Raw genomic sequence first — 27,689 nt, 5'->3', positions numbered from 1 at the left:
CTGCATCCCACGAATCGCCTATCCGTGATTTTGAACCAACTTGACTGCGGATGTTTTTTTTGTGGACAGCCTATTACGATACTGCAACTAATAGTATCAGCTAAAGGGTGACCAGTTGCATTCTCTGGCGAGTTAAATACATCAACGGCGTTCCCATCTCAGTCGCATTGTTGGCTATCACTGTGACATGCCATTACGATTTGCAATCAGACTATCACAGGCTTATGTTTTTGTCAATCTTCAAAAAGATCGCTTAAATAGACTCCCCCCAGATCCAAACCCCACCAAGTTTGATCACTTAGAATCAGTCGACAGTCTGTGTGTATTTTATTGACCAATACCACGACCGTACTGGTTTCAAATACAATGAAAGCATTTTGTGTCACATTCATCCGCAAATTTAGCAAATAAAATCTCACATACAAATTATGGGTCAAGTCATATCAAACATTGGAGGTGCACTCGGGGTGTTTCTGCGTTATATGGAAGCTGGGCGCTGCCTCATACCATGTTGTAACATTATTTCAAACAAAACGATTGTGAAAAATCGTTTGCATTGATTACTATATGATATGTGTTTAAATACACGTTTGCATGAAATCAAGTGCACCATGAAGTACACAAATTTGAAAACATGACGCTAGAAAACCATTTTAAAGCAAGTGCTGAATTGAAGCATTTAGGTTAACTTTAAAAACTTATACAGCCAATGAGAGAAAGATCAGACGAAAACGTTGTACACATATTTTCAGCATAGCCTTCTAGAAGGTTGTGCATGACTGACTTTCTAAAGTAACAAAATCTGTTTAATATACACACATCTTTGTTAAACAAAAATATGTAAAAATCTTTAAAACACAGACAATGTTTCAATTATAAAGTACCCGGGAATACATTGATTGAGTGTATAGAGCAGAGGTGACGAACCTGCGGCCAATCAAAGAATTTTGTGCGGCCCGCAAAACAATTTGACAATCGCTCATGCATTAAAGACAAAAGACATCTCAAAGCTGTTTTATGCCTTCACTCGTACACCTTTCCGTTGCTATTTTCTTGCCCTAAACACTAACTTTCGGGGTTTAAAGTTACAAAAATGGGAAAGCTATAAGGTAAAGTTGTGAAAACACTATTCACCCACTTCACAATGTATTTTGAGAGTTGCCACATCGTCTGTTCGACCTAATATTGAACGCTTAGTCAAGCAAAAAAACTTTCCAAAAATCCCACGCAGCAAAAAAATTCAATGTTTCAATGTTATTTTTAAATATTTTATGCTTCAATGTTGCATTAGATAGCTTCAGCTGTATGATTCACATGAGCTTTCGTTAGTTGTTTGAAAAAGAAATTTTATTAACTGATTTGTTGCTTCTGAGCATGGTGGTCCAAACATTTAGTCACTTTGAGCAAAAAGGATAGAGCCAAAAAAGAAGAAATCATACTCATATGAAAGCAAACGCTTCGAAAATTAAACTGTCTTCATTATCAGTGCAAGTAGGCCTACTGTTGCTCTATCCTTTTTGCTCAAGTTAATTTGTTTTTATTTTTTACTGTTGTATGTTTCGATTCTGGGTAAGATAATTTCAACTGTGTGGGTTTTATTATTTTCCTCTGCCGTTTGTTACTTTTCATGAATAATATCTTGAGTCGCTTCTAAAAGATTTCATAGTAGGTTACGATTAAAAAGTTGTGTGGCCCGATAACTCATGTGTAATTGACAGAGGCCCGCGACCGCAAAAAGGTTCGTCACCCCTGGTATAGAGTCATATACACCATAAGTCAGCCACAAGGACAAGTGGAGACGTTAGAGAGCACATGGCAGAGTCTCGGCAAGACGCTTAATTGCATGCCAAACTAATTGGAAGCAGCGGACTCGATAACTGCATGTCCCTTCGGTGCTTCGAGTTGTCTGTTGTGTTGCATTTGTGATCACAATGTTCTGTAGACCATGTTGTTGCAATTGGCGCAAAATAAAACATGACTATATTATCATTAAGCTACAAAACTTTATTATTAAGAATTCTTTGTTTCTCGGCAGCCAAGTAACGCAAGAGTACACAGCGATAGACACGTGTTTCGCTGCGGAAGTTGAGATCAATAGTATAGCACTACTAATTCATACTACATTCTCGACAGCTTTAGTTGCAGCCAATTGAACCAACGGTAGTTTACCCACAGATACACGCCATGAAGAAGGAGCGATTTACTTGGCTATTAGTATACGGCTAAATAGTAGGTAGGCCTACTCAGTATGCAAAAGCGAGCAGTAAGCTACGTTTTGCTAACCATACTGGTGCTCTTTGTTATGCACCATGAAACACCCAAAGTTTGACAAAAACAAAAAACGTTTTGCAGTGCGGTGTTTTGGTTGAAGCATAAAGGATTCAACAACAAACTCGAAAAATCACACAACTGTAAGTCTTATAATCAGAAAAAAAAATCTTTACACAAATTTGAAGGCACAACAAATAAAATCTGTTTAAAATACACGCCTCTCTGCTAAACAATGGACGATCAACAGAAACGTCAAAAGAAATAATCTATAGAACGTTTTGCAGTAAAGCATGATTGACGATCCCGTCTACTGTATGATAATAATAAAACATGATGTTTTAGTAGGCCTAACGGATCTGAAGCTAAGGCTTATTTGCCACCACTGTAACTTTGTTGAGATAAATAGTGAATCACTTTTGATCTCACATGACAAAAAAATGCATTTGTACTACAAAACGACAGTGGTGATTGTAAATCTGAATTTGGTAACACACTACTACCGATAATATAGCCCAGGTAAAAACTATCCATCATTTTAAGTTGATTTGACGCCACACGTCGCATCAATGCAATTGCAATAACAGCAGGTTGTGTTAGACGAATTAAAGACAAAGTTGCTCTTAAAGTCATACTTTTGAAACACTGAATCCGAAAATAATGATTGAAATTTCACCAAACCTTGCTTTTTACGACATAGGATTAGAAAAATGAAATGACAATTTTTGTCAAGTATTTAGCCTGAAACATCTATCAGTGAAGCAAAACAAGCAGGTTTGGTAACTAAAAGAATTATTTATGGGCCTTTGCCAGTATTCTTATCCAAACAGAATCCACCAAACAATAGAATTAAAAAAAAATTGTTTAAAGAACAGCTAAAATTGATTCTATTTGAATAAGACTACTAACAAAGCCGCCTATTCGGCGGCGAAAAATTTAAATAAATTTCATTAGTTACCAAACCTGATTATATTTATTTGCGGATTTTATTCGTTTAGTAGCTTCTACAATACATGGATCCTACTAAGATTTATGATCTGTAAGTCTCCTTGATATCGAGAAGCCAGAACGGAGGTTATTAACAGAACGGAATCGAGTTACAACTCTCAAAAAAACCTTGCATTTTTTTACTACAAAATTTTAGTCAAACCCCTTCAAGGTTAGTTTTGTACAAGACGTACAAGATCAATTTGTTGTATTTGACATTTCATTTCTGCACACTGTGAAACCACAGGTTAAGTGACTCAGGCTACAGTAGGTGAGACTTACAGATATGTTTCTTTCATTAAACATGCAAGGTAAATTTATAAGTTAAACGTCAGCTGAAATCAGTTAATATCGCAGCGCTTCATTCTATTATATCTTGCTAAAGTAGAAATATTTTGACGAAAACGCTTTTCTCATTTTTTCATACATTTATTGAAATACCACACAAGGAACAAACAATCATTTCAACTAGAGGACATTATCAAGGAAGAGTCTTATTCTTCGCTGAATATTGAATTCTAGGTTAGAAATAACAAACAATAAAAATAAAATTATCAACAACATTGCTGTTCAAGCGTTAGTACGCCAGCATTATTAGCAACCCACGTTTATCCGTCGTTATATTTAGTGAACAAATGAAAAAATTTGTATCTCGTTTAGCAATAAAAGATCTGCTTGACAAAAGATTCTCTGCTCTTCAGCAGCTTCTCTGTGTGATAAACTTTTTCTCTGGGGTTGCAAAAGCATATATTTTAGACATTATAGTCCAACAAAATTTTAACAAATGAAAATCGAACGAAGAAAAATGTTAGAAAAAAAAAATTTATTTCAACTTCAATTAGTGACAATATTATCATTTTAAGAGTTCACCATCACAACTAATTTTTATTTATCAAACCATTTAACTTCTTCAAAGGAAACAGCACGCATAAAAAACACTAAATTGAAAGCTGTGTATATTCCATCATATTAGTTGTATTTTTTCACTCCGTTTTGAACGCTGCTAGTTTTATGTTGTGGTTTAGAATTCTTCTTGACTCCATAAGATTTGAAATAAAAGTTCAGGAACAAAATTAACAGAGTAACTGCATACCCAACCATTAGATAGCATAGCTCTTTGGAAAAATCGCAGCCACTCGATACACTTTGTATACAGAAGAAGAATAAAATAACAAATTGGCTCTGCAAAAAAAAACGGTAGGATTAGTAGTCAAAAGAATTATAAACTGCACTAATGTGACGTTACATCAAAAGTATGGATGTTTTCATAACGTCACATAACCGTCCACAAATGTTTCTGTTGACAGAACTTTTTAAATTGAGACGGTTGCACGATTTGAGGCTATTTGCAAGTTAGGAATATTTGTTTAAAGGTTTTAAAAACATGTTATTCAGTTAATCAATCGCGTTGTATACTTACAAGTTGAAGCATAGTGAGATATTTCTTCCACCACAAATATTTCTGAATCCAAGGTCCAAACGCACTCAAGCAGTAATAAGTATACATCACTGCGTGTACGAATGAATTGATTCCACCGAATATGTACGCTGAAAAATAAAACACAAATGTTCAACAATCTAAAAAAATAAAGAAAATCACTTTACTTTTACAAAATAAGTCATTTATCAGTCTCAACCTTTTGGACGTTTGTAGTTTCTGGTGTTGCCAGACGCAAGATAAAATATAAAAAGCACATCAGGAGCATAAAGCTTATTTTATGAAACCATGTGGTAAAATTTAGCAGCGATGTTTCAAGTTGTTTGGTTGCGACAAAGGTTCTTCGATTCATAAGTTTTAAAGATATTCCAATGTTTTAGAATGTTTTGTTTCGACGTGAAATTAGTTTGATTTTGACATTAAAAATATATTTTGATGGCGAAAAATTGTTTTGTTTCGAAACGTTGTCGGTGGGATTTCGTGATGTGTTTAAAACAAAACACATCATAAAGCTTTCTTAGAACACTAAAAGCAAGATAAAATACATGTTGCATGTATGGCTTTATCCAATTGTTTAAAAAAATAACAAATATCTAGCGGCCCCAGTAGCAAAACCAAAATACCTGTTTTTTCAAAACGCAACAAACTGTAGCATTCTTTCGGAGCAATATTATCTGATTTAATTTCTTCTTTAATTTTGAAATAAGATTCTTATTGACAATTTTCGTTAAATGTCTCTCCATGCCATTTAGTCAAAAAAAAAATCATTACCCTACAATCCTACATGGACGAACTTTTAGTTTAGCTATAAAAAAAATTCTAGTTTTTGAAAACTTTTTAGTTTAGTCAACATGTGCTTTGTGTTTAAAATTTCTATTTTTCAAACGTAGAAAATGTGTAAAGCCAGGCGCAATTGCTCTCCCTACAAAATTTTGAAACGTAGCAGATCTGTAATGTCGGGTGCTCTAGCAACAAAAGCACACAATAAACAGTAACAGGCAACTAGCCTAGTTTATTTTCACTCAAACAGAACAAATTGTTCATCTTTTGTGGAATTTCAAGAAACAGTTTCTTGTTTTGTCTATGCAATGGTGTACTTCACACTTCTGGCAGAATAAGTATGGGTTAATTTTAGTGAAGTGTATTTTCAATTCAATCATTAGAAAATAAAACGTTTGTAGGTTATTTTATTATGAGTTATATTATACCGTACATAAACTCCGACGATGTCGATGTCGACATTAGCCTTTCAGATGCATTACCGATCCCCAGTGCTTGCTGTGATTGTTACACTTGTTCAATTGCTTCAAATGTCTTGTTTCACATGTTACATACAACTTTTATCAATAAAAATCACTTGCGGTAAAAATGCTGTTGTATGAAGCGATGCGAGAAACCGGAAATGAAGACAATGTCGATCGATATTGTCGGATTACTTCGTATACTTTTTCCACGGAGTTTTAGTGTGAAAAGGTGTTTAGGTATTGGCACGGGTAAGTAATCTTTATATCAAACTTTGAGTAAGCCATTAAGTGTCTTGCCACAACACAGCACTATGCTCACGGTTGACCTAAAAGTGACGCTGTTTTGCCGTTGCTTGTCAAAGTTTTATGGCCAAAAGCTTGCGGAATCTACCGTGGTACATTAACTTAGAACGTAAGAGTTTTTTCGAAACATTGCTTTTCATTGACTTGTTGATCGAAACTGTTACGTTGAACAAACTATACATGTTTGGTTGCTTACTGCAATGTACAAGGTGTGCCTGCTTTTTTGAACAAACACTCTTGACATCAGCTAGGAGAGATCGGATGATCAAGCGGTATGCGCGGTTAATTAACTACCGTACCAGTCTATTGTAACACAAAAGCAAACGCTTCCTTCTAAACTAATTTGACACTTTACAGCTTCGCGCTACGGCTGCCGCATTCAAATCAGTAGATTTTCGCAGCACACTTGCGACCCTTTCACGGCATCCCAGTGTGCAGCGGCACCCACTTGGGGAAGCTCTGCAATACAAAACGTGCAAACTTAGTGATTGCAAAAGGAAATACTTCAACTCTTTCAAGCATATGCTGTCAACTAAATGTAACAAGGGAGAAACATTGTAAAAAGGGAAGAGTTTCAACATAAGCCAAGGCATGAAAACAAGTTGGGAACCACCCAGGGTTGTGGGTATTTTACCCAACCCAAAAAAAACAGGGTGGTTTTAAAAAAAAAAAAACTTAAAAAAAAACATGAAAGACCCAGAGCATCATATTTGTCCAATTTTCATCAAAAATTTGAAAAATGAACCAAAGTTCTACAAGGTACGTAAAACAAACTTCAAATTAGGACTTAAGGATGTGATTGTGAAGGAAATTTCCAAGGATGAATTGAAAACACAGACACAAAAATCAAGTAATGCCACTTTGTACTACACTAAAACTCATTTATGCAAGAAGGCCTCATAGTTAAACAGCCCTAGTGCATTATTTTATTGAGTTATGCCAGCATGTACTGTGAGAGGTACTTCATTGGTAAAAAGTAGTATTTGAGGTGAAATAAGCATGAATCTACCTTTTTTGCATTTTTTTAAAATAAAACCCCCCAAAAAAACGTTGTTTTTTAAAAACCCATGCGGGTTGAGCTTTTTTAAAAAAAAACGTTTTTTTCTCAACCCTGGAACCACCGCTATAGAGAGTAATAAAACCCATACAAAAATTAAACTAATTCTGTGATATTATAATTCAGTGATTTAACAGGTGCACGTGGAAAATTATTAAGTACAGCACCAGTGACCCACAAAAACTCAGTTGAATTCATCGTAGTTTGTTGTATTGTTAAAATAAGTGCAATAGAAGATGAAAAATGTAATGAGAATACACATGGAAAAATCACAGATGCAGATTGCAGCATACAGGATTTTGGAACAACGTTTCTTTCATACGATAGCACTGGTCTACACGATTTTTGCGGCATGAACTTTGAAAACTGATTTAAAGTAATTTTGGGGTGCTGAATCCGAATCTGACCTCAGATTTTGCCTATCACGTCAGGTTTGTGAGAAATAATTACAACAAATTGTTACTTTTGTCAAAAGTGGAAAATTTGACGTTGCGTTTATTGCACATACACATTGTGCTATATCCAGAAATCCAGGCCATGTGGTAGATAAGTAGCTGAAATACACCCACCAACTACAATTTTTATACCAATTTGGTTTCTAAGCAACGTTATTAACAAGGCAGTAATAACAAGCTAAAAGTGTAACTGACCCCCTCTCTCCGTCAATGTTTTGCATGAAACCACAAAGATTTAAGCAGACCTATGGCGATGCTTGTTCAGTAACCTTATTTAACCCTTTGCTTTTCAACGTTTTTTTGGAAGTTAACTGCTCAAGGGGGGGCCGTTTTTGGATCAAATTCAATCAGCTGTTACGTGTTATCCGCTGATGCTATTTCAACAGAAGTTGCACTGGTGTGAAAGCAAATCATTTGTCTATAAGTTTGAAAATTCATTATTTTAAAATTTTATATCTTAAACTTGATATTTCAATTTTTGCAAAGGTACCCAAAAACGACAATTTTGATTTAACTTGCCGCTATTTAATTACCGTGCTAATCCGATTTCATGCAAACTTCTAAATAACAAAGAGCTCGATCGAACGCACGAAGTGTGTGTGCGGTGTGCCGAATCATTGCATTGATTAGAATTGACGACTTGCGAGCAAATCTTATTGTAAGCTACTCACTGATTCTAAAATAGTTACAATCAGAGTAACATTGTTACACGAATTTGAAAAAAAACAAAACTGCGTTTGTTGTCTTACATTTTTATCCTAAACTAATGCATTCCGAAACTCATGGCTAGCTTCTAGTTTTATGGAACCAAATTTCTCATAAGTAACACCTTAGCCTGCTTGAATAGCTGTTTACATCTTCGTTTGTGTATTTTAGGTCTACAATTGAGTTTGTAGTATGAATATTTTTAGTAGAGAGAAGACAATTGAACAAGTTGTTGAAATTATCTGAAATTTCTAAGTTCAAATTAGGTGCTTTTGAAATTGTGGATTTGTGTCAAGTCGCATCACAAATATCATGCAGGCCACATCATAAGTCATTTCGCTTACGGGTGTTTATAAACATGACTCATAAATTACATCCACAAAAAATACAGCATTTACATCAACAAAGTCAAGTTCGAAGCTCACTTTTTATTGAAGGTTGTTTCAATTAATTTGAAAATGCATTTTTAGTCCGCCAGCGTCGAAATAATGCAACAGCGAATTGAGGAACATGCGTAAACAAAGGAAATGTGAAATAACCCACAGTCAGCAAATCTACATAAATTTAACGTTTACAAATGTTGAATCAATGTAAAGGACTGGATTGCTGACTGGGTCCTTATTGTTTGAAGCACAAAAAATACGCGTAAAAGCGACAACATCAGCAAGGCAGTGATTATGTTTCTGGCCAAAAAAAAATACCTTTTGACTTCAAAGATAAAAATGATTATAACGAAGCTTCAAAGTTTGTCGTAAAACATTTTACAGAGATACAATAAACATAATGATTTTGTGCCAGATTGTGAGAAGACTTCCTAGATTCTTTCCAACCATTTGCATGATTGCAAATTATTTTCTATAACTTTATATTGCTAAAAAATGGCTTCTTTGTTGAAACAACGTGGCTACAATTCTATAAAAAATTCTTAGGCCTACTACATTGAAGTAATGAAATTTTTTTTGTGATTTTGCTGATGACGTTTTACAATATCCGAGAAGTAAAAAATAATAATGATGAATTATTTTACAAAACCGTGGTTTGCAAGTGCTTCACAAAAAATTGTTGGGGGAAAATTTCCTATTAGACGTAAAACGTTTGTAAAAGAAAATTGTCGGTTTACGTATTTATAATGTTTATTGCGCTGTTATCGAATTATAAACTGCCTGTAGGCTATTGTCTACCTTTGTGGTTGCCGGCCAGCTTAGAGCAGCATGCAAACTAAGCGTTTATGGTATTTGCATCGTGTTATGATTCTCGAAAATTTCCCACGAGGTCTTTATTTTTATCGTGATATTTTTGTGCCTCTTCTGTCCTAAACTTGAAGTCATTGTGCAGCACAATCCACATCGGTTTTTAGACTCAGTCTTCATTGAAAATCTTTTGTGTGGTGCATCATTTCAAGTAGTGTCTTCCCCTAAACTGTTACACAAATCGCCCAGATTCAGGTTGATTATTATGTATCTTACAGCAGTTGAGAGCCCGTTATTGTATGTGTGGAATTATTACTGTAGATGTCTGACTAAATTCATGCCAAAGTCGAGCAAATTCTGCTTTCGGGATCCTTGCCGTTATTTACGGTATTTTTTGTTGATAAGTTTAGGCAGCATTTTTCCAAGATAAATGAAGACATCGGTATTGTTCGTCACTTAGATTTAGTTTTCTCAGCATTGGTTATTCATTCTTTGATCCACTAGTTTGTCCCACTTTTGGTATAATCGGATCGTTTATAAATGGCGGGTCTTCACAATAGCCGGCCTCTTATACATTGGAGCAACGTATTCAGATGTTGAATCAATGATCAAGAAAGCTGATTCGTTGTTTGTCTTATGTGACGCCTAACTTTATGCCTCATCTACAGCACAAAATATTTTGTAATGTACATTGTGTACATTGTACATTTATTTTGCGCTCTTTGGAACAAAACACAGTGCACTGTGAAACAAAAATACAGGACATAACAACCAGTAGGCGACATAAAGCAGTGAAGGGACGCCATCGAGTTAGCTGCTACGTGTAAATGGAGCCTATCTCATAATTTTGAGTGTATCTCACAATTACTGTTTGCAAAAACGCTATTTCTCCGGCTTCTCCCAAAAGCATTTGCAGTGATACATTTCCTCAATTGCAAGTTTTGTCAATGAGAGCATTTCCATAGAACGTTTATTTCGAAACCAGGTTTTCGTGTCTTTGTCCAAGAGAAGATTTCTTATTGTAACGTTTTTTATTCGTCAATGAATATTATCTACTTGAAACAACTGTTTTGAATAGTTTGTGGCCTCCATAGTCTACTATTTTGATCGTGGATTGCTATTCTTCTTTGTAGAGCTGATAACGCAAAAAACGTTTGCTATTATTGTTTCTAATTAACAGCTTTGCGATCACTGGCTTTTCTTTGTAGCATAAGAAATAACGCGCTTTGTATTATTGAGGTCAAACCAAACAAAAGAAAGCAAGAGGATGCTTCTCTCTGCTCGCGCATATCGATGCACGAAGCAATTATGAGCTTATGGCTTGTCATCGCAATGTAATCCATTTCACGCTTTGCTGGAAGTTAGCTAGAAATAGCAAAAATTCACCAAAATCTTGAATTTACAAGAAAACTACACAACTTTTAGCATCAAATTTAATATCATCAGATCCGCCTGGTAATTTTAGGAAAAGTCAAGAAAAACTAAGTGCATGGCGTTACTGTGCTTCAAATAATTAAAGGAAATATGAGGGGGGGGCCAAATCTGGCCTCCCTTTGAGGAGCAAAGTGTTAAGCTGTTTTGGCCTGTCTAACACTAACCTTTTGTTATCGCACTGCAAAGATTGGTAGTAAACGAAACGCCAAATCTTTCACTTTTGGCAAAAATCAAGTATTTTTGTTATCATACCTCAAAAATTTGATGTGATAGTAAAAATCTGAGTTCAAATTCGGATTCAGGATCCCAAAATTACCTTAAATCAGTTGTAAAAGTCCAAACAGCAGAAAAAAAATCTTTTTTTGTAGACCAGTGTAGTTTATGGCAGAAATGCAACAAAATCTGATTGTGTACAAGGCGGTTCGCCATGAAAGGAAACGAAAATTCTTTACAAAGATAAAATGCAGAAAAAAAATGTTGTAGCTTTGTTACAAACGTTGGCTACCTAACAAAAATTGATATCATTTGAAGAGTGTGGTGCAAGGCATTATGTTCAATGATTACTATGAGTTACGTGTTTTTGGAGTTAAGAAAAAAATCTTGTATTTTGAAAGTAACCAAAACAATAAATTTTTCGTCAAAACAAAACAATAAATATTGTTGCATATAAATTCTTATGCTGCAATTTCTTTAAAAGATCCCTTGTATGAATATCATGTAGCACAAACTCTTTAGGAGCGTTGTAACTCAAGGATTAGTTTTATCAGTGTTTCTTGATCGATTTAGTCCATATCTTCGGACTTACAAAGCTTTTTAGCGAACTTAATCCTGGCAGTTTTGCATACTTGTAGAGGCTTTGGACCACTAACACAGGCCCAGTTACGGAGGTTGGCAAAGTGAAGTTTTCGTTTTTCAAGTATTGTCTGTGAATTATTCCATGTATTGGGTGCTGCAGAACGGAGAGCAGTCCCTACAATTGCGTTGGTCAAGCGCACACCCTGAGATCCGAACCAGCGTTGCTTGATCTTGCGCCCCTGTGTGCATAAAGTCGGATGATTAGCCAACATACAATTTCTTTAATAAGCTTATTGCTTCAGTTACTTAGTCTATTTTCTTCGTTTCCTTAATGGGCTTGTAAAGCCTAATCGGCCAACTGACGCTTCACTTATACCACATCCAATGAGCAAATGATTGTTAGTCGTTACCTTGTCCTCCAGGGGAATACTTTACTTCCAACCACCAAACCCAAATCATACTGGTGTGATGGTAAACATGAAGGAAGGAAATTTGATTGTATTTCTTCCTCAAAGCGAATAATCCAGTTTCAATTAGCTCGATGTATTTTGAAAAGTAGTATAACCAACTTATGCTTGCCATCTGGAAAATAACATCGTTAACAGTCAGGGCACTTTTGAAAAAGTAATTATTTTTATGCACTTTTTACCAGTTAGATAGTTTTGAGGAAAACATTGTGAATATGTCAATTTGCGTGGAACTAAAACTTATGAAAAGTTGTAGTAATTAACAAATAAACATTTAGGCTGTCATCTATTGCCAACAATAGTAGTTTTTTTTTATCATGACCACAAAGCAACCATGATTGGCTTCTTAGATGGCCTAATGAGAAAGGAGTAGATTATGTAGTTGTAACATCTTGCTGCATTTCCACTCGGTGATGGGAGAACGTTCAGTGAAAAGACCACCCTCACACATTTATTTTCAGTTAGAAATATTTACTGGCTTGTGGCTACAATCTATACACAAAACAAAATAATTTCTATCTACTTTACGCGAGTAGGCTTACTATTTTCAACAAACTCTAATACAATAAAAGTTTGGATGGATGTACTTTACCGCACAGCATTGAGAAGTTTTATTAAAACATCTTTAGAAAATAAATTTGATTTTAATACTACGCAAAATTGTTTTTTTTTGTTTCGTTTCGTCCGAACAAGAAATTGCTTCAAACAACTAGGCTAAATTAACATCAACAATATTGTAACCCATTCCGTTGACAGCATTTCCTACTCGATGTGTGGTCTCAAATGCTCTGTTTACGTTATTTTAAATGTAAACGCAGTATGAAGTAACAGACGTCATGCCAGTATTTCCATAAGTAAGGTAAAGGTGGTGCCATACTTGATTACAAGTGTCGGGGAAAAATAAGGTTCTCGTGGTACTAAGCTTTCAACACTAGGGAGAATGAAGTGACCAGTTCCTTTCTCTCGGCCGCTTTTCCTTCAGCAATTATGCCTACCCAATTTATTACACCTTAGGTAGAGGAAAGTGATGTTTTCAACCACCAGCTTAACCCGGAAGTCGGACCAGGTTTGCATAATTGGAAAACCAACGCCTTATCCGATGCGCTATCCCCTATTTTTATATAGTACTCGAATTTATGAGGCAAAATAAACTTGGTAGATTACATTAAATGAATACTTCAATTGTGATCACGCCGATTGAGCATACGCTTTCCCCATACTGGCAAACAGTTTAGAGTTTTGCAGAAAATCCCACACCAAATCAGGCGTGGTAAAACTTTCCTGACAACAGCTTTTATAGCGGAAAAGCTGTAAAGTCTTCTATTTTCAAAATGTACATAGGAATTAGGAATATTACCGTGGAACATACTGTAAAGCAAAATTAAACTGTATTTTTATCCAACAAACTATATGGACTAAAGCAATGGTTCCCAAAATTTTAAGCGCGACCCAAATCTGTGTTTGGTGAACTTTTCGCGACCCAAAACACAGACAATCTGTATTCTGTACGGACAATTTCAATAACCTAATTATGTTTTCAATCTATGGCTCTTATTAGCTATGAATAGCTGAGGAACGTGAGGTGTGGAAGCATTAAATGACAGCCAACCTTCAGCTTGGAAGCTGCACATGCTGATTCATGTTATAGACAAGACACAGACAACTAGTTGTAGGATGGTCTACTAGAGCTCGACTTGCTTAGAAGCTAAGTAAAAGCGCTAGTTTCGTTGCTGAGTCAAATCGGCTTCACTTCAATGCCGCTTCTTGGTGCTTAAATAATACGCTTGTTTTTCGCATGCTTCGGGTGCTTCCTCTTCAGATGTTTCTTTGACTTCGTTCGACAACATTTCATAGTGCAGCCCACATTGCAGGTTCACTGCACCAGGATTGCGGATGAAAATGAACTCCAAATTAAAAAAAAAATAGTTCACAAATCTTGGATGGTGAACTTTCAGTATAATTCGCATTTACTGGGATCTTTCCGGAACTTTGACGCTCGGCATCTCAACGAGAATTGAAAATATTTTTGACTTTGGTCAAACCTAACCCCTGTAGGTTAGGTACCTTGTGGTGTTTTTGTCCCTTAAAAAGTTGAAATAACCTATTTTTGAATTGATTTTTATACAATATATGATGACATCAATACACCATATTATTTCAAGTATGTTATTCTTGGATATTGGTTTAAATATGTCATTTACCAGATCTTAAAAAAGTTGCAAAGGGTGAAAAAATTAATGTTGAAAAATATTATTGTTTAGACATCACAAAAAAGTTGTTAGCTTTTATTTTCTCATTTGTTTCTGCAAGCACGCACTCAGTAAAACACACTGGTGCGTGCAACTCTTTGCATACACAAACCTGCTGAAGTTAACACAACGAAGGAAGGTTCAAAAAATTCAATTTGGTTGTAAAAAGTTTAAGTTGGCAATGACAGGCTTGTATGGGCCTATGCCACCAACTGTCACATTAGTGCTGAATGCCAAGCCAAGTAAAGCGAATTCAAACAAATATCGTAGTACTAGTAACTACAGAAGATATGGGGTGCATTTAGAATAGGTTGTTTGACAAAAAAAGTTATTACGACCATAAAACACACATAACTCACACGTTGCTATAACTGCTTTAGTATGCAGAACTCACGTGTTATAGTTAAAAAGAAATGTTAAAATGCTGCTGTAGACCTAAACTACAAAGATATTTTCAATATTTGCTGTCGGTTTTAGGTTGGTGTTTTGAAACAGTAACATTACTTCGCTAGTTTTACCGCATCTAACCAACCTTTATTTCTGCCATTGAAATATTAATGCTGAGTAGTTACCTAGAACAAAAGTGCCTTTTTCAGAATGTTTTGGTATGACTTGACAAGTCATAGAGGCCTCTTTCCATATGTTTGTTATTTCTTGCTAATACTACAAGCCTATAGAAACTAAACGCTAGATTTGTAATTGGTTTGTAAGCTTGTTACCTTACTTAGTAAATATCATATGACAACGGCCATCGGATTACACAAATCATCACATTGTCGTGTATGTCAGGATGCGTGTATGCAAAGTTGGTATTTTGGTAAAAAAAAGATATTGGAAATCGTTATTCATTCTTTAACGTAGTACCTTTTTCGAATTGGTTAGCAAAACGTAACATGTTTGCTGCACTGGTGAGATGCCCGCCTTGGTGTTGATGGACAGAAATAAGACTACCTTTCAGTGAAGTTACTTAACTAACTCAAAAACATTAATAACATAAATTGACATCAGAAAGCAGACAATACAATTTTCTATTGCGAAAAAAAGTGAGGTGACCTATTGATCGCATTTTTAAAGTGAATGCTCAAGTCATAATGTCATTCTGTTTCATTGTTAATTTTTTTTTAATGCTTCACTGATTTGTGGCTCCCATAACAAGTTCTGCTAAACATTATTAGTTAGTTAAGCTAGTCCTAAATTCAAACGAAATCGACCAGCACCATTGCATTTATCATGATATAAAACAAAAATGCAAGCGTTTTTGGCTATGCAACTACCGCTTGTGGGGAATTGAAAAAATCGGTTTACATTGCGCAGAAAAAAGAAACATTAAATAGATTTGTAACAAAAAGGGTAAAGGCATAACGTCAAATTGACATTGTTTCTTTAGAATCATAATATATGGCTTTGGTAATGCTTGATATCATTTGCTGATAGTTCACCAAAGCAGTTTTTTTTATCAAAATGGCATCATAGCCTCAGGCTATTCCAAACACTTACCCGTATTGCCAGAGGATTTAAAGAAAAGTCGACAGGTTGGCAAAGCATACTGTATCCAGAAAGGTAGGCAGACATAACAAACTGTAAAATTAAAAAGAACAAGCTATTACGCTTATCCAGTACTGTATTTCACAGCAATTAATATTTATCGCTTCACTGTCTCTACAATATAGCTGCATGTTATGTGTTGCACATTTTATTATGCAAAAAGTGCTTTTATGAAAGCGTTATTGTGGCACGGTAACAAGTTTACCTCAAACTCCTTAAAGGTATTCTAATTGAATTGACAGGAATGGAGATAGTGAACTTCAGCAGAGACAAATTGTAACTGAATACTTTGTTAACTTTTGCACACCATCACGCCAGTCATTGGATATTCACAATCATTAATCGGTTACACAAAAAACACACATGCAATCGGAGACAGCAAATTAGTTATAGTTTTACACTGCTTAACGTATTTGTTTTTTTGATTTACAACGTCTGTGTACGTTGAAGTCATGTTAAAAAGCATTGCTTTATTGACTGGAATGAAATTGCAGTTGTAATTGAACTTATCGTCAAAGAATTATAACACAAAGTGCAGCAGAAAAAAAACAAACTAAGGACAACATTCACTTTGCCTGAAGGCTGAATATAGGACAGCTAACATTTCAGACAAATCTTTATGCAAAGCTATTTGAACTGAAAACTGATATTGTAATTAATGACACAGGCACCACTTCAAAAAACTTTATTTCTCATAATTTCTGATCTATAAGTGGAGAACACCAGGTCTGGGAAATATAGGTTTATCACACAATCTGTGACACTTGACGCTTGTAGGAAAAAACTGCGCCGCTTGTTCAAGCCTTGATTTGCGCTTTTTGAAGTCTTTTGCTTAGGCTACTTCACCTTTCAAAAAGAAGCTATGCCCTGGGGCAGAGTTTTTCAAACTATAGTACCATGGAACACTGATATGCCACAAGAGGGTCGCCAGTGTGCCACGAAAGTCTAGTGATTCGTATATTGCAGCCGTAGCGCAAAGCTGGAAACTGTCAAATTAGTTTATAAGGAAGCATTTGCTTTGATCGTTTGCTTGATCATAAGACCAATACAAATTGATGTCAAACCCCGAATCAAGACTATTTGTGCAAAAACACAAGTAGATTACAATTTTTACGTTGCAAAGATAGTAAATGATTTTATTGGTATATATTGCTTAAAACAAAACTAATTTTAGTAACATCTATTTTGCATAACTTCTTTTATCTTCGTCATAGTAAATTCGATCACAAATTAGTACAAGTGCGCTATTTCGAAAAAAAAACACGTTGACATAATAAATCAATGTGCAGCGGTAAACTCCGAAACTCCTTGGTGTGCCGTGGTCCAAACAAATTTGAAAACTACTGCTCTGGGTAACGACACCTTGAGATCAAATCAAATTGCACATGGCTTGTCGATCAAGTTCCTTCTTTCTCATGTATTGTACAATAGTACATTGTTCACAATTTAGTGCAGGTGGTGGAAAGGGGTCTGCTACTATTCGGTGAGTCCGATTCGGTGAGTCCGATTCGGTGAGTTCCTAACCTCTAACCCCTAACCCTAACCCCAAATCCCTAACCCTAAAACGGCAATGATAATTAGGCTACAGTACCCAATAATTAAAAAAAAAAATTGAAAAAATCCCCCGTTAAGGGATCGGACTCACCGAATCAGACTCACCGAATCGGACTCACCGAAACGGGCCATTCCGGGTGGAAAGACAGATCAGGGTAACCTCGTATCGTGTTCTTATACCAGGTATTCCATTTAGCGCTTTGGAGATGGGACACTCAAGAATTGAATGCCTAGCTGACCTTGCTTTTAATACTGGTAAAGCTTCTTGAGGTAGCATGTAGTAAACTTTGTAAAGTTTTGTGTGGAGTGGTTAAAATGTTTTGCCTTGCTCCCTTTCGGCCAAACGTAACGGGTTAGATGCCTGCAAGGATACCAAGCGTGATGGAGTAAGACATCTTGTCGTCTGGCATCCTGGGGCAATCGAATGAAGATGTTTTTACTTAAAGGTCCTTTCAACTTTGGGGTTCTACTGTAGCCTACTTGAGAGAAAAGTCAGTTGTTAATTGTATAAAAATATCCTAAATATTTTATTGGTAGATGGCTTACTTTGAAGGGTGATTTGTTGACTCAAACAACTGTGAAATAAAATGTTCAAATATTAAAATTTTAGAATGTTAAGATAAGTAAAAAGTGCCAATCACTTTTTTTAAATACCAACACGCAATACCCACCTATTGTCATAACATTGCACGGCAATAAACCAATACTTGGTTTGTAATGTTTTTCTTCCCCACAACGAATTTTTCAAATACGAGCGATCTCTTTTTTAACCCACACAACAAAATCCGCCATTTTTACATTGATTTAACGACTGCACAAAATTTTTCTGTCTGGGAAGTGCCCCTTTCTTACTTTGCTGTAGGCTACTATTCTACAGGCAACAGCTACCCTAGCAAAGAGTTACCATTTAGATTGAAGATGTACCACTCATTGTTTTAGCTCAGCTAATGCCATCACATTTGCAGTTAAGTGCACAAGTACTAAGTAGCCTATCGTTCTTGTCAAGGTCCCAGAATTGACTAATTTAAACATGTGTTTCTTGTTGCCACTAGGCAATAGAACAGAAGGTCCCAGACAGAAACCCCGTCATTTTTCCATTGATTCAAATCTGAAGACGTTGAATCAATGTAAAAATGACAGATTTAGCTGCCTGGGTTTGCACACTTGGAATTTCATTTAGAGCTGATGATTCATCGCTTAATAACAAATCGACGCACAAATAGGCTTATGTTTGTGAAGGTCACATGGTCACACCCACTGAGGATTCAATAGTTTCATATTCTTCAGGAAAGTAGCAGTTGTGTGTTTTTAATCTTTGTAATAGTGAAGCTTTAACTGGTACCGTACCCAACAATAAATGTCGTATAGTCGCATCGGTACATCTACAGTACACGGCAAACTAAAACTTCTCTTCTCTCTATTAGCAAAGATGGATCTATGACCATAGGCTAATAAGTTATTAAACTGAAAAAGCTTCGCTTTGTATGTTTGTGGAATCAAAACTGCAGCAGAAAACAATCGCAGTAACTGCATTGGCCAAAGTGGTTTTCTTTTGTTGCTTCAAACCAATCACATACAATATACATTCTTAACAATAAGATCTGCCAAGAAAGAAAAACAAAGGAAAAGCAGGTAGAATTTCAGTAAAATGTAGCACAAGTCGTTTAGCAATTACACCAGGATGATGACGTGACTTTTTTTGTATCTTTCTTTACGATCACACAAAGATAGTAAGTTCCTGGATAATTTTGGGGATACACAAAATAACTACTCATTGGATCCCTACAAAATGTTTAGTAATTGCACCGAAAGGTGTCGCTTTTGAGCATTTAGCAACGCTGCTAGAATGTTATGCTTCTGGTTTGACATTTAGAAAGTAAATTTGGCCCATGATACAAGTATTAAGGGATATTAGGTATCTCTAAAACTTAGTCCCAACTTAGAAAAACTAAGTTCATTCATGGCCAAGGTGCATTGAAGTAAAAATTGTTGCTCCAAGTAAACTGTTACGGCATAGGCAAATATATGTTTCACACCAATGCTCGCATTGCACAGTCATAACACAATATTTACATTGGTATAATCAGACATAAGTTTTACATACAAATGAAACATTAATAACATAGATAAGACGTTGCTAAAGGTTGAAGTATGACAAAAACATGAAACTGAAGTAACCGAAAGTTTTAAATCTCCGGGATAAATGTTACTTACCTCATAAGTCATGTAGCATGATAATGTTACCATGGCAATGTTGTAAAGAAAGATTAATGGTCGCAATTGGTAGGTTGGCATTTTTGAAGTCAGTGATCGAACATTTAAGCAGAAATACAAATAACATGCAGTAACCAAAGCTGGATTCCATGGCGATTTTACTAAAGGCCACTCTTCTGTTCTTGGATCTAATTGAAGAAAACACAAAACGGTTACTTAACATTATTTCGTTCAACGAAGCAGACAGTATTCTCTACTTGGTCGAAGATAAAAACATGTAAGTGGTTAAGATTTATGCGCTTATTTAAGCCTTGAAAAAAGTGACACACACAAAAGATGCATCGCATCTAGTTCAACATTCGCAACCAGCAAACTGTGTCTCATACTGTATCAGATCCGGTTCGAGTGTTAAAGTTTGGACATCTACACTTCTTCAAGGAAACAACACAAGCATTTTTTAAACAACTTCAGAACTAGTTTTAGATAAATAGTTACTATACACAGGGCCGGATTTAGCTGATCGGGGGCCCGGGGCACTTTTAGATCGGGGGGCCCCCGTGCAAAAATTTTTTTCGCGCCTACAGCGAGAAAAACCACCTCTACGTCTACAGTAGCATCAGTCCAGTACTGTACAGCATTTTGCAGAAACTTTAAAGGTCAAAAGGAAAAAAATAACACAAAATCACATTTTTTCCCCGTAGGGGGGCCCTTCAAAAATCGGGGGGGCCGGGGCAACTGCCCCCTCTGCCCCCCCTAAATCCGGGCCTGACTATACATTGTAAATTCAGCATTCATCCAGACTTTTTTGGTCTTTGCTGGAAAACGACTAAAACCTTCGTAATAGGCTACTGTTCAAAACTTCAAATACAAATGTGTAGTTGTGGTAATACCGTTCAAGTAGCCTACACTTTGTAGAACTGATTAATTAGTATCAAGACAAGCAAAACCGAAACGGTCGCAATAGCCCTTACCACAAGGATTACCAGGTTTTCCCACAGCCGATTTTTACCGCCGTGTCCAATAAAACACTTTTACTTTTTTCCTGATTTTTGATTTACATCACTAGGCCTACTAGATGATAATTTTAATTAGGCTACTCAGCCTTTTCACAAAACTCGCACAAATGTCATTTTTCACTAAACGTGGATTAAGTCAACAATAAATGCAGTAATGCACTTCACATAGATTAAATTGCTGTACTGTACTTTTGAGTTATCTTCACAGCAATTTTAGAACATATACAAATAAAGACGGTAGCATCGTTGCAATGATACGTAAGACATTTTTTTGCATGTTTTTTTGTTTGATTTGCACATGCATGCGCCGCGACTACAACATTATAAATAGAAGTTTGCGCTTGACCAAGCAAGCATTCAATCAACTGTAAAATAAATTTGCGTCTTCCTATTTTCGTTCTAGTTGTGCTCACAAACAATATTTGAGCGTTGATTGCAGCTATATCCAACATGCTTCCCCATACATCCTCATCCTAGTGTCCTAGTACAACCTCCTAGTGCCAATTACGATTAGTTTGTTTACAAGTAGCTTTTTCTAGCTTCAAAGCCAAGGTTGGTATAGTAAAGATTTGTCGCAGCACACATTGTAGCCTACCTCTTTCCAGCAATTCTATCAGCAAGCTTTGTCCCTGCTAATTTTGCAAGCAGTTCATATCCACAATGTTCCCATTCTTGGGCGCTAAAGTATGTTACTATGTTTGCAACATTTCTTGTTTTGACAGATCAGCTATAACTTAGTATTTTGTCGCTGCTTATCGGGCATTTTTGCCATGAACGTAACTAACGAATAATGAAAATTCATTGCCTTCAATTGTTCATCAATCAAATGTTTACCATTTAATCACCTTAAGATAGCGTTTTTTACTTTTCATTAGAAATTTCATCATTTGTGTCCCAGGAGAAAATGTAAGTGGTTAGTTACTTCATCTCCTGTAGCATATGTCTTACTGCTGCTATTTTCAATAGAAAAGCAAACCTTACTTTAAAATATAATATTTTTACAGAATGTAACATTAACAATATTATCATAAAAGGATAAATGAATTATGAACGCACTACATGTAGTTGATATACAATGTCACGCACGCTTTACAGCACTATTGCCACTAAATGTTGTTTATTTACTTTTACTTTTCAACATCTTAATATCTGACTTGCAATTCCGTTGCTTGTAGCGGCATTTACTTTACAAGTTTCATTTGAATGGCATAAAACTTTTCTAAATGAAAAAGCGCATATTCAGTACAAGACAATTGACTAAAAATATTCAACCTACTGCTACGTCTATACAAATGCAGTTGGTATCAGAAAGAAGTTGGTATCAGAAAGAAATCATTCTTTCCGAGCAGCTGACTTAATGGTAAAAATGGTGGTATGTGATCAAAATAACTCAATAAAAACAAAATGAAAATATATACATATTATATAGCCTAGTTTTTAATTTTAATTTTATTTTTTGACAAAGCATCTCGAATAATATTTAGGAAAAGTCGAGAAGTGTGAAAGCGCAAGTGCAAACATTGAAGGAATTACAAAAAAACAACTAGCCTACACCTTGGTAATCCTAGCTGTTAGGGAAACACAACATTCAACTGCCGCAGTGACGGTAGCAGCCTACTGCATAGTTGCAAACGAAGCAGCGAAATAATACAATTTGAAGAATGAAAGAACCAAATTGTTTCACTGGGACATTGTGGGTAAGCAAGACAACTACAGCGTGACCGCTTCAAACTATCATAGTTACTATAGATAAAACGTATTTAAAACGGCTACTGTCGTCTGCTGTAAAAAAACATTCAAAATGAGTAAAGAATTTTCTCTTTAACGGTAAATTGTTTACCAAGAAAGCAAGGATACAATTGTTAAAAATTTGTACGACAACGCCAACGCCTTATATCACATGGCCTTTCAGAGGTTGAATTGTTAGCTCATTTGTTTCTTTCAGTATTACGGATATTAATAATTGTGTGCTTTTCTCTTTTTTTTCGCTTCACTTGGGACGCAGCTTCTGCTCACATTGATTTTTCCAGGGTGACCAATTTGGCTTTTTTGAAGCCAGATTTTGAGAATCTGGCTGTTTTTCAACTCCCTTGGCTTATTTTTTTTAAATAAAAAAAGCCAGAAAAATTAGGCTTTTTCTGGCTTTTTTTCATGTTTCATCGATTTTTTGTCAACTTAATAAAAAGCCAACATAATTTTGGCTTTTTTTGGCTTAATTTTATCTTTCCCGTTTTTTTTAGAAAAAAATTCAGTCAGCGTCAGTCGGAGCAGTAATTTCTAACTTATATTTAGTTATAGTGTCCGACCGAATGTCGTTTTGAAGCCGAAACGAGAAAATTTTCTAGTTGCTTGTCTTTTCATTAACTATGTTTCTGCGTTGTCGCTGAAGTCAAAGTTCGGTGGGACACTATTTGGTTGTGCAATTTTTATATATGTATGTTTAATGAATACTAATTGGCCTTTTCTTGGCTGTTTCAGCTCTTTTATACTGGCTTTTCCAGCTATTTTTTTCTGGCTTTTTTTAGGCTTTTTTTGTGACTAGGTCTGGCTTTTTTTGGTGAAGACAGGTTGGCAACCCTGGATCATTTTTCATTGACAAGAACAATCAACTTGGCTAAAGTTGTTCAAATGTTGGATATTTGTTAATCAACAAAAACGTTTTCACCAGTTTTTTTCACTTAGAAACGTTCGTTTGCTGTAAGCTGCTTACCTCCTAGAGTCCAAAGTTCAAATGCACAATAATTAATTCAGTTATTAAAATCATTGTGGCAACAGCAAAGTTACTTACCAGCATTTTTGTATATATAATATGAATAGCTAGCTGCCAGCTTCGACCACGTGAAACTCATCGTCTGTAATGATGTTTTCGGTGTGCAACTTTTAATAATAGCTTGTAGATTACTGTCAGACCAAACTACACAAAAGACTCCCCCAGCGGCAACAGCGACCTAACAAATTTTCTTCCAACAACTGTATTAAGAATGAATAATTGAATTACAAAGAAGATAGAATTTTGATGTATTTTTTAGGAATTAGTTTTCCACAAGTAAAATACTGTTTAAAGGAAGCCTTAAAAAAAACTTCCCTGCATATCGAGTTTAGCTTTTACCTTCTAGGCTTCCAAACTGTTTTTCAACTTTTTATCAAAAATTTCTTCTGGCTTTTTCAGGCAATTCTCCTTCTACACTACGTAACTTTTCAATTTATCTTTGTATTGTATGGCTATAATTGCACCTTCCCTGTAAAAAGGCTATAATGAATTTGAAACCTTTGATTTCAGCAAGCTCTTCGAGGCTGGTGGGATTCTCTAATTATTTCAAGATTACGTTGTTTCAACTTGAGCTCTGACAAACTTTAAGCAATTTGTTCAATTGACTCTAACGCAATCTCAACAAAGCAGTAAATAACTTTGAAAGAAATCAAAAAGAACCAACTGCTCCACAAGCAGAATCCCAACTATAACAACAGCTAAAGAATATATTTTAGTAGCTGAGAGGTGATCCCAATAACCATACAGATTCAACGTCAGAAGGGCCGTTAACGGGATCATTTTGGCTCGGTACCAATGAGACTCTCGGGTCTCAAATTCAGACTCTAAGAAAAACGCACCCTATCTAACGAATACGAGTTTTTTTTTAAGTTCCCGGGCCCTTTGGAATGGTTACGGGCCCCTAAAATCATTCCGGTATCGGATCTAAAAGCACCTCCTGGACTCCCTCGTCAAAGTTACCAAACGTCAGACGCTTACAGTGACTTGACCTCGTATTCCTAGCTCACATCGATCTGGATTAGTCCACTCGTTTTATACAAAAAACTTTTTCGTGTGGAAAGTGATAACTTTGTTATATTATACTGTATATGAAATCTCATCGAATGGCTCACTCCCCCTACAAAATAAATATCGCTGAGTCAACCTAGTCTGAAAAAAACAATAGCCCTATTACATGTCAAACACTAAAACTGAGCGAACTGTTAAAGGAGAAATTGCACAAAAGCTGCTGAGACTAGTCTATTGCAAGACCGTAGTAATAAGACAAGAATCGTATTTTTCATGGTTCTTGCACTGCGCACAACCAAAATGATGTAAATACCGTATTTTTCAACAATTATTATGTATCGTAACAACATGTGCATTATGTGGAGCTAAATCTTTCGTGTGAGTTGCTCGCAGCCCTTTAGAAGGCGTGCGGTTTCAGAGAAGCAGTATAAAAGCCCAGCCAACCAAACTATTTTTCTGAACCCATTTTCTCAACGCTACATTGTCGTCATCATTTGAGTCTTAGGAGCTGAACGTCCCTCAGTTTACGATTACGGAATGTCGATGTTTTTCAGACTGTACTACAAGGATACTAAATACCATGCAGCCTTTAGTCTCGTCACATAGGTCACCAGATCATCTGCTCTACTTCGAGGGCATACAACAAAGAAGTCGGTGATGGTATGGCCCGTTGTCGGTTATTCAGAGCCACATTTCTGAGATGAGGAAGTCAGTCCCCATTAGTGCATAATTGACTAAAAATCAGGAAATTTTAATCGACAGGAGTGGCCATCTGTAGGGGTGTAAGACAGAAGGGCTCCACCAGCAAATTACTTCTTTTTCATACATCTAATAAATCTCTGATGATGTTAAATTAATGCAAAAAAGGATGGATTTTCTCCGTGGGGTGGTTTCTTTGCGAAGCAAGGACGGATTGTCTAGAGGTGCGCAAGACCCAATCACAATATTCTTCAACCACTCAATACGCAATCACTCAACCACTCAGTTGTCCATTGAAGGCAATAACAATTTTGAGTGTCTTAATAGAAGTTTATGCTGGAATAAGATGCCAACTTTAAGACAGCAAAAGTTTTATTAAAATCAATACTCTTTAAGCTGCTAAGAAGGCTGATTTAATTTGGTACGAAATCAAGTACAAAATACGTTTAGCTTGATTTAATTTTGTTCGGAACAGCCCTACAACCACGAAATCACGCGGATGTAAACTCTCAGTAAATACGGCTCACAAATCAGTCGTTTTTAAACACTGTACATCTACAGACCTTGAATCAAAGCAAATACGCTGGGAAAACCGGCAGCAAATGCATGCGTGCAGCGAACTGTTAAAAACGAGTGCCAACACCAAGCCGCTCAATGTGCAACCACGTGTTACAAATCCTTTTAGTCTAGTTTATGCTTAGAGACGCAAACTCAACGCAAACATACAGTAGGCTATTTCAATTTTTCAACAAAGCTGAAAAACCAGCAAAACTTACTTTTCGCCTTCACTCGAGATCTCTTCTGTTTTTTCACTTATTCTGATGAACAATCAGTATTTAAACTAACTAACTGTAAAACTGCAAGTCTATGTACAGTGGAAGTTCCCACTTTCATATGCGCACTGACTGCACAGACAGTTTTATCATAAACCTCGATGGAACAGTAGCCTAGTAGGTTTGATCCAACTCTGCGTAGTAGCCTGCAAAGTTTGTGCAAAATTACGATAGTTCTGATAACACATACCGTAACTAATTACAAGAACTACTAGCTTACTCACTTTCAAGTTACAGTCTGTAGCCTACTTGGTAGCTTCATAGCGAACTTCTTCAATAAAATGAGCAATTGTTACGTAAATACAACATTGCCGGTCAACATTTTGCAATATAATTTTTTTAATACTTGAACAAACACTTTTTCATTTGAACGCTACAAGATGACAATAAAAGATCACTGCCTGAATAACGAAATAAGCTACAGCAGTAAGTTTGATAATCTTGACTTGGAAGGCCAGCTTCATTAAAGTGAACGCATCCTTCCTTTCAACTGAGCAGCCTCATAGAATGACGTTACGAAATATGTCTGGTCTCTCTCGTGACGTAGAATAATGCGACATAAAAGGCTAAGTAACAACCTGGTTCTCAGCAACAGTACAAACACTTTCAACGAGTTTGAATTGGGCGATGGTCTGCCTGGCAGCTTAACCGCAATTTTTCTATGTCTTTTTGACGCTGATTAGATGTAATAAAAGCATAAAAATGAAATATGCACAGTGACAAAACAAATGCACTCATTGCTTTTCGAGACGATAGTAACAAACTACTTTTCGTTTTCAGCATCAACTTCCACTGATACATAATGCTGCAAATTGGGCAATTCCCTTCGCGGGTTGATAGCTGCTTTCAATAACTGTCAGTATCACCGGTAAGTCCGGTATCACCACGCTTTGTTGTCGGTTAGCAGCTGTTTCGCTATTTGATCAAAAGACGAAAAGTTGTTGCTTGTTGGTTCAATCAGGGACTTGGTCACGTGCCCTAATACAAAGAAAAAATAAAACATTTTCTCGCTTCAAAACATTTTGCATAGCTTTGGCTCACTGTTTGGGCATTTTGCAAGCTCTTGGCCTAACTAATGGCATAAGCCGAAAGTCTAGATTATTTAGGCCTACCATATTTTCATCCCCTAAAAAGAGGACAAGTTTCGCCAGCGAGTAAAATACAAGTAGCCTAGAATGTTACGTATGAAGAATTTTTTACATCCTATTGGATAATTATAGACGTATGCAGCAAAAGTTACAGCAAAAAAAACAAACACAAAAAAAACAGACAAATTTGTTTTTCGCAAGCCGATTTGTTAGATTTGTGTGACAAAATAAAAATGTGATGTGATAATGTAATTAAAGATGTGAGGCAGACAGTATCTGTAGCCTAGTAGGTAGCCATGCCTTAACTTTTTTCAGAAAAAAAGGATCAGCTCGAAGTTGTATACAGCTGCTGCTGTTGATGAGATGCTAA

General features: G+C 36.0%; 1 protein-coding gene across 2 annotated transcripts; it reads right to left on the bottom strand.

The window, feature by feature from the left end:
- Positions 1-310: 310 nt before the first annotated feature.
- Positions 311-23,833, bottom strand: LOC145775283 (very long chain fatty acid elongase 4-like). 2 transcript variants are annotated; one of them, XM_082586544.1, is made up of 6 exons: positions 23,710-23,833; positions 19,906-20,093; positions 16,090-16,170; positions 12,287-12,458; positions 4,676-4,803; positions 311-4,437 (listed from the first exon to the last, which is right to left on the bottom strand). In XM_082586544.1, exons 1-6 carry the CDS (start codon positions 23,768-23,770, stop codon positions 4,225-4,227), a joined length of 843 nt encoding a protein of 280 aa, XP_082442670.1. In that variant the 5' UTR covers positions 23,771-23,833; the 3' UTR covers positions 311-4,224. The 2 variants fall into 2 exon arrangements, with proteins under 2 accessions (XP_082442670.1, XP_082442679.1); XM_082586553.1 differs by lacking the exon at positions 16,090-16,170.
- Between the last annotated feature and the right edge of the window lie 3,856 nt (positions 23,834-27,689).

The sequence above is a fragment of the Aplidium turbinatum genome, chromosome 1 (genome assembly GCF_918807975.1).
Source record: "Aplidium turbinatum chromosome 1, kaAplTurb1.1, whole genome shotgun sequence".
Lineage (NCBI taxonomy): Eukaryota > Metazoa > Chordata > Ascidiacea > Aplousobranchia > Polyclinidae > Aplidium > Aplidium turbinatum.
This window is presented reverse-complemented; position numbering and strand designations above follow the sequence as displayed.

Excerpts from the sequence above, each read along its gene's own strand:
- LOC145775283 (XM_082586544.1), bottom strand. The coding sequence starts at position 23,770 with ATGAGTTTCACGTGGTCGAAGCTGGCAGCTAGCTATTCATATTATATA. Across the intron at positions 20,094-23,709 it reads TTATATATACAAAAATGCTG|ATCCAAGAACAGAAGAGTGG; the intron begins GTAAGTAACTTT and ends TTCTTCAATTAG. Across the intron at positions 4,804-12,286 it reads GTATTCCCCTGGAGGACAAG|CGTACATATTCGGTGGAATC; the intron begins GTAACGACTAAC and ends TTTATTTTTCAG.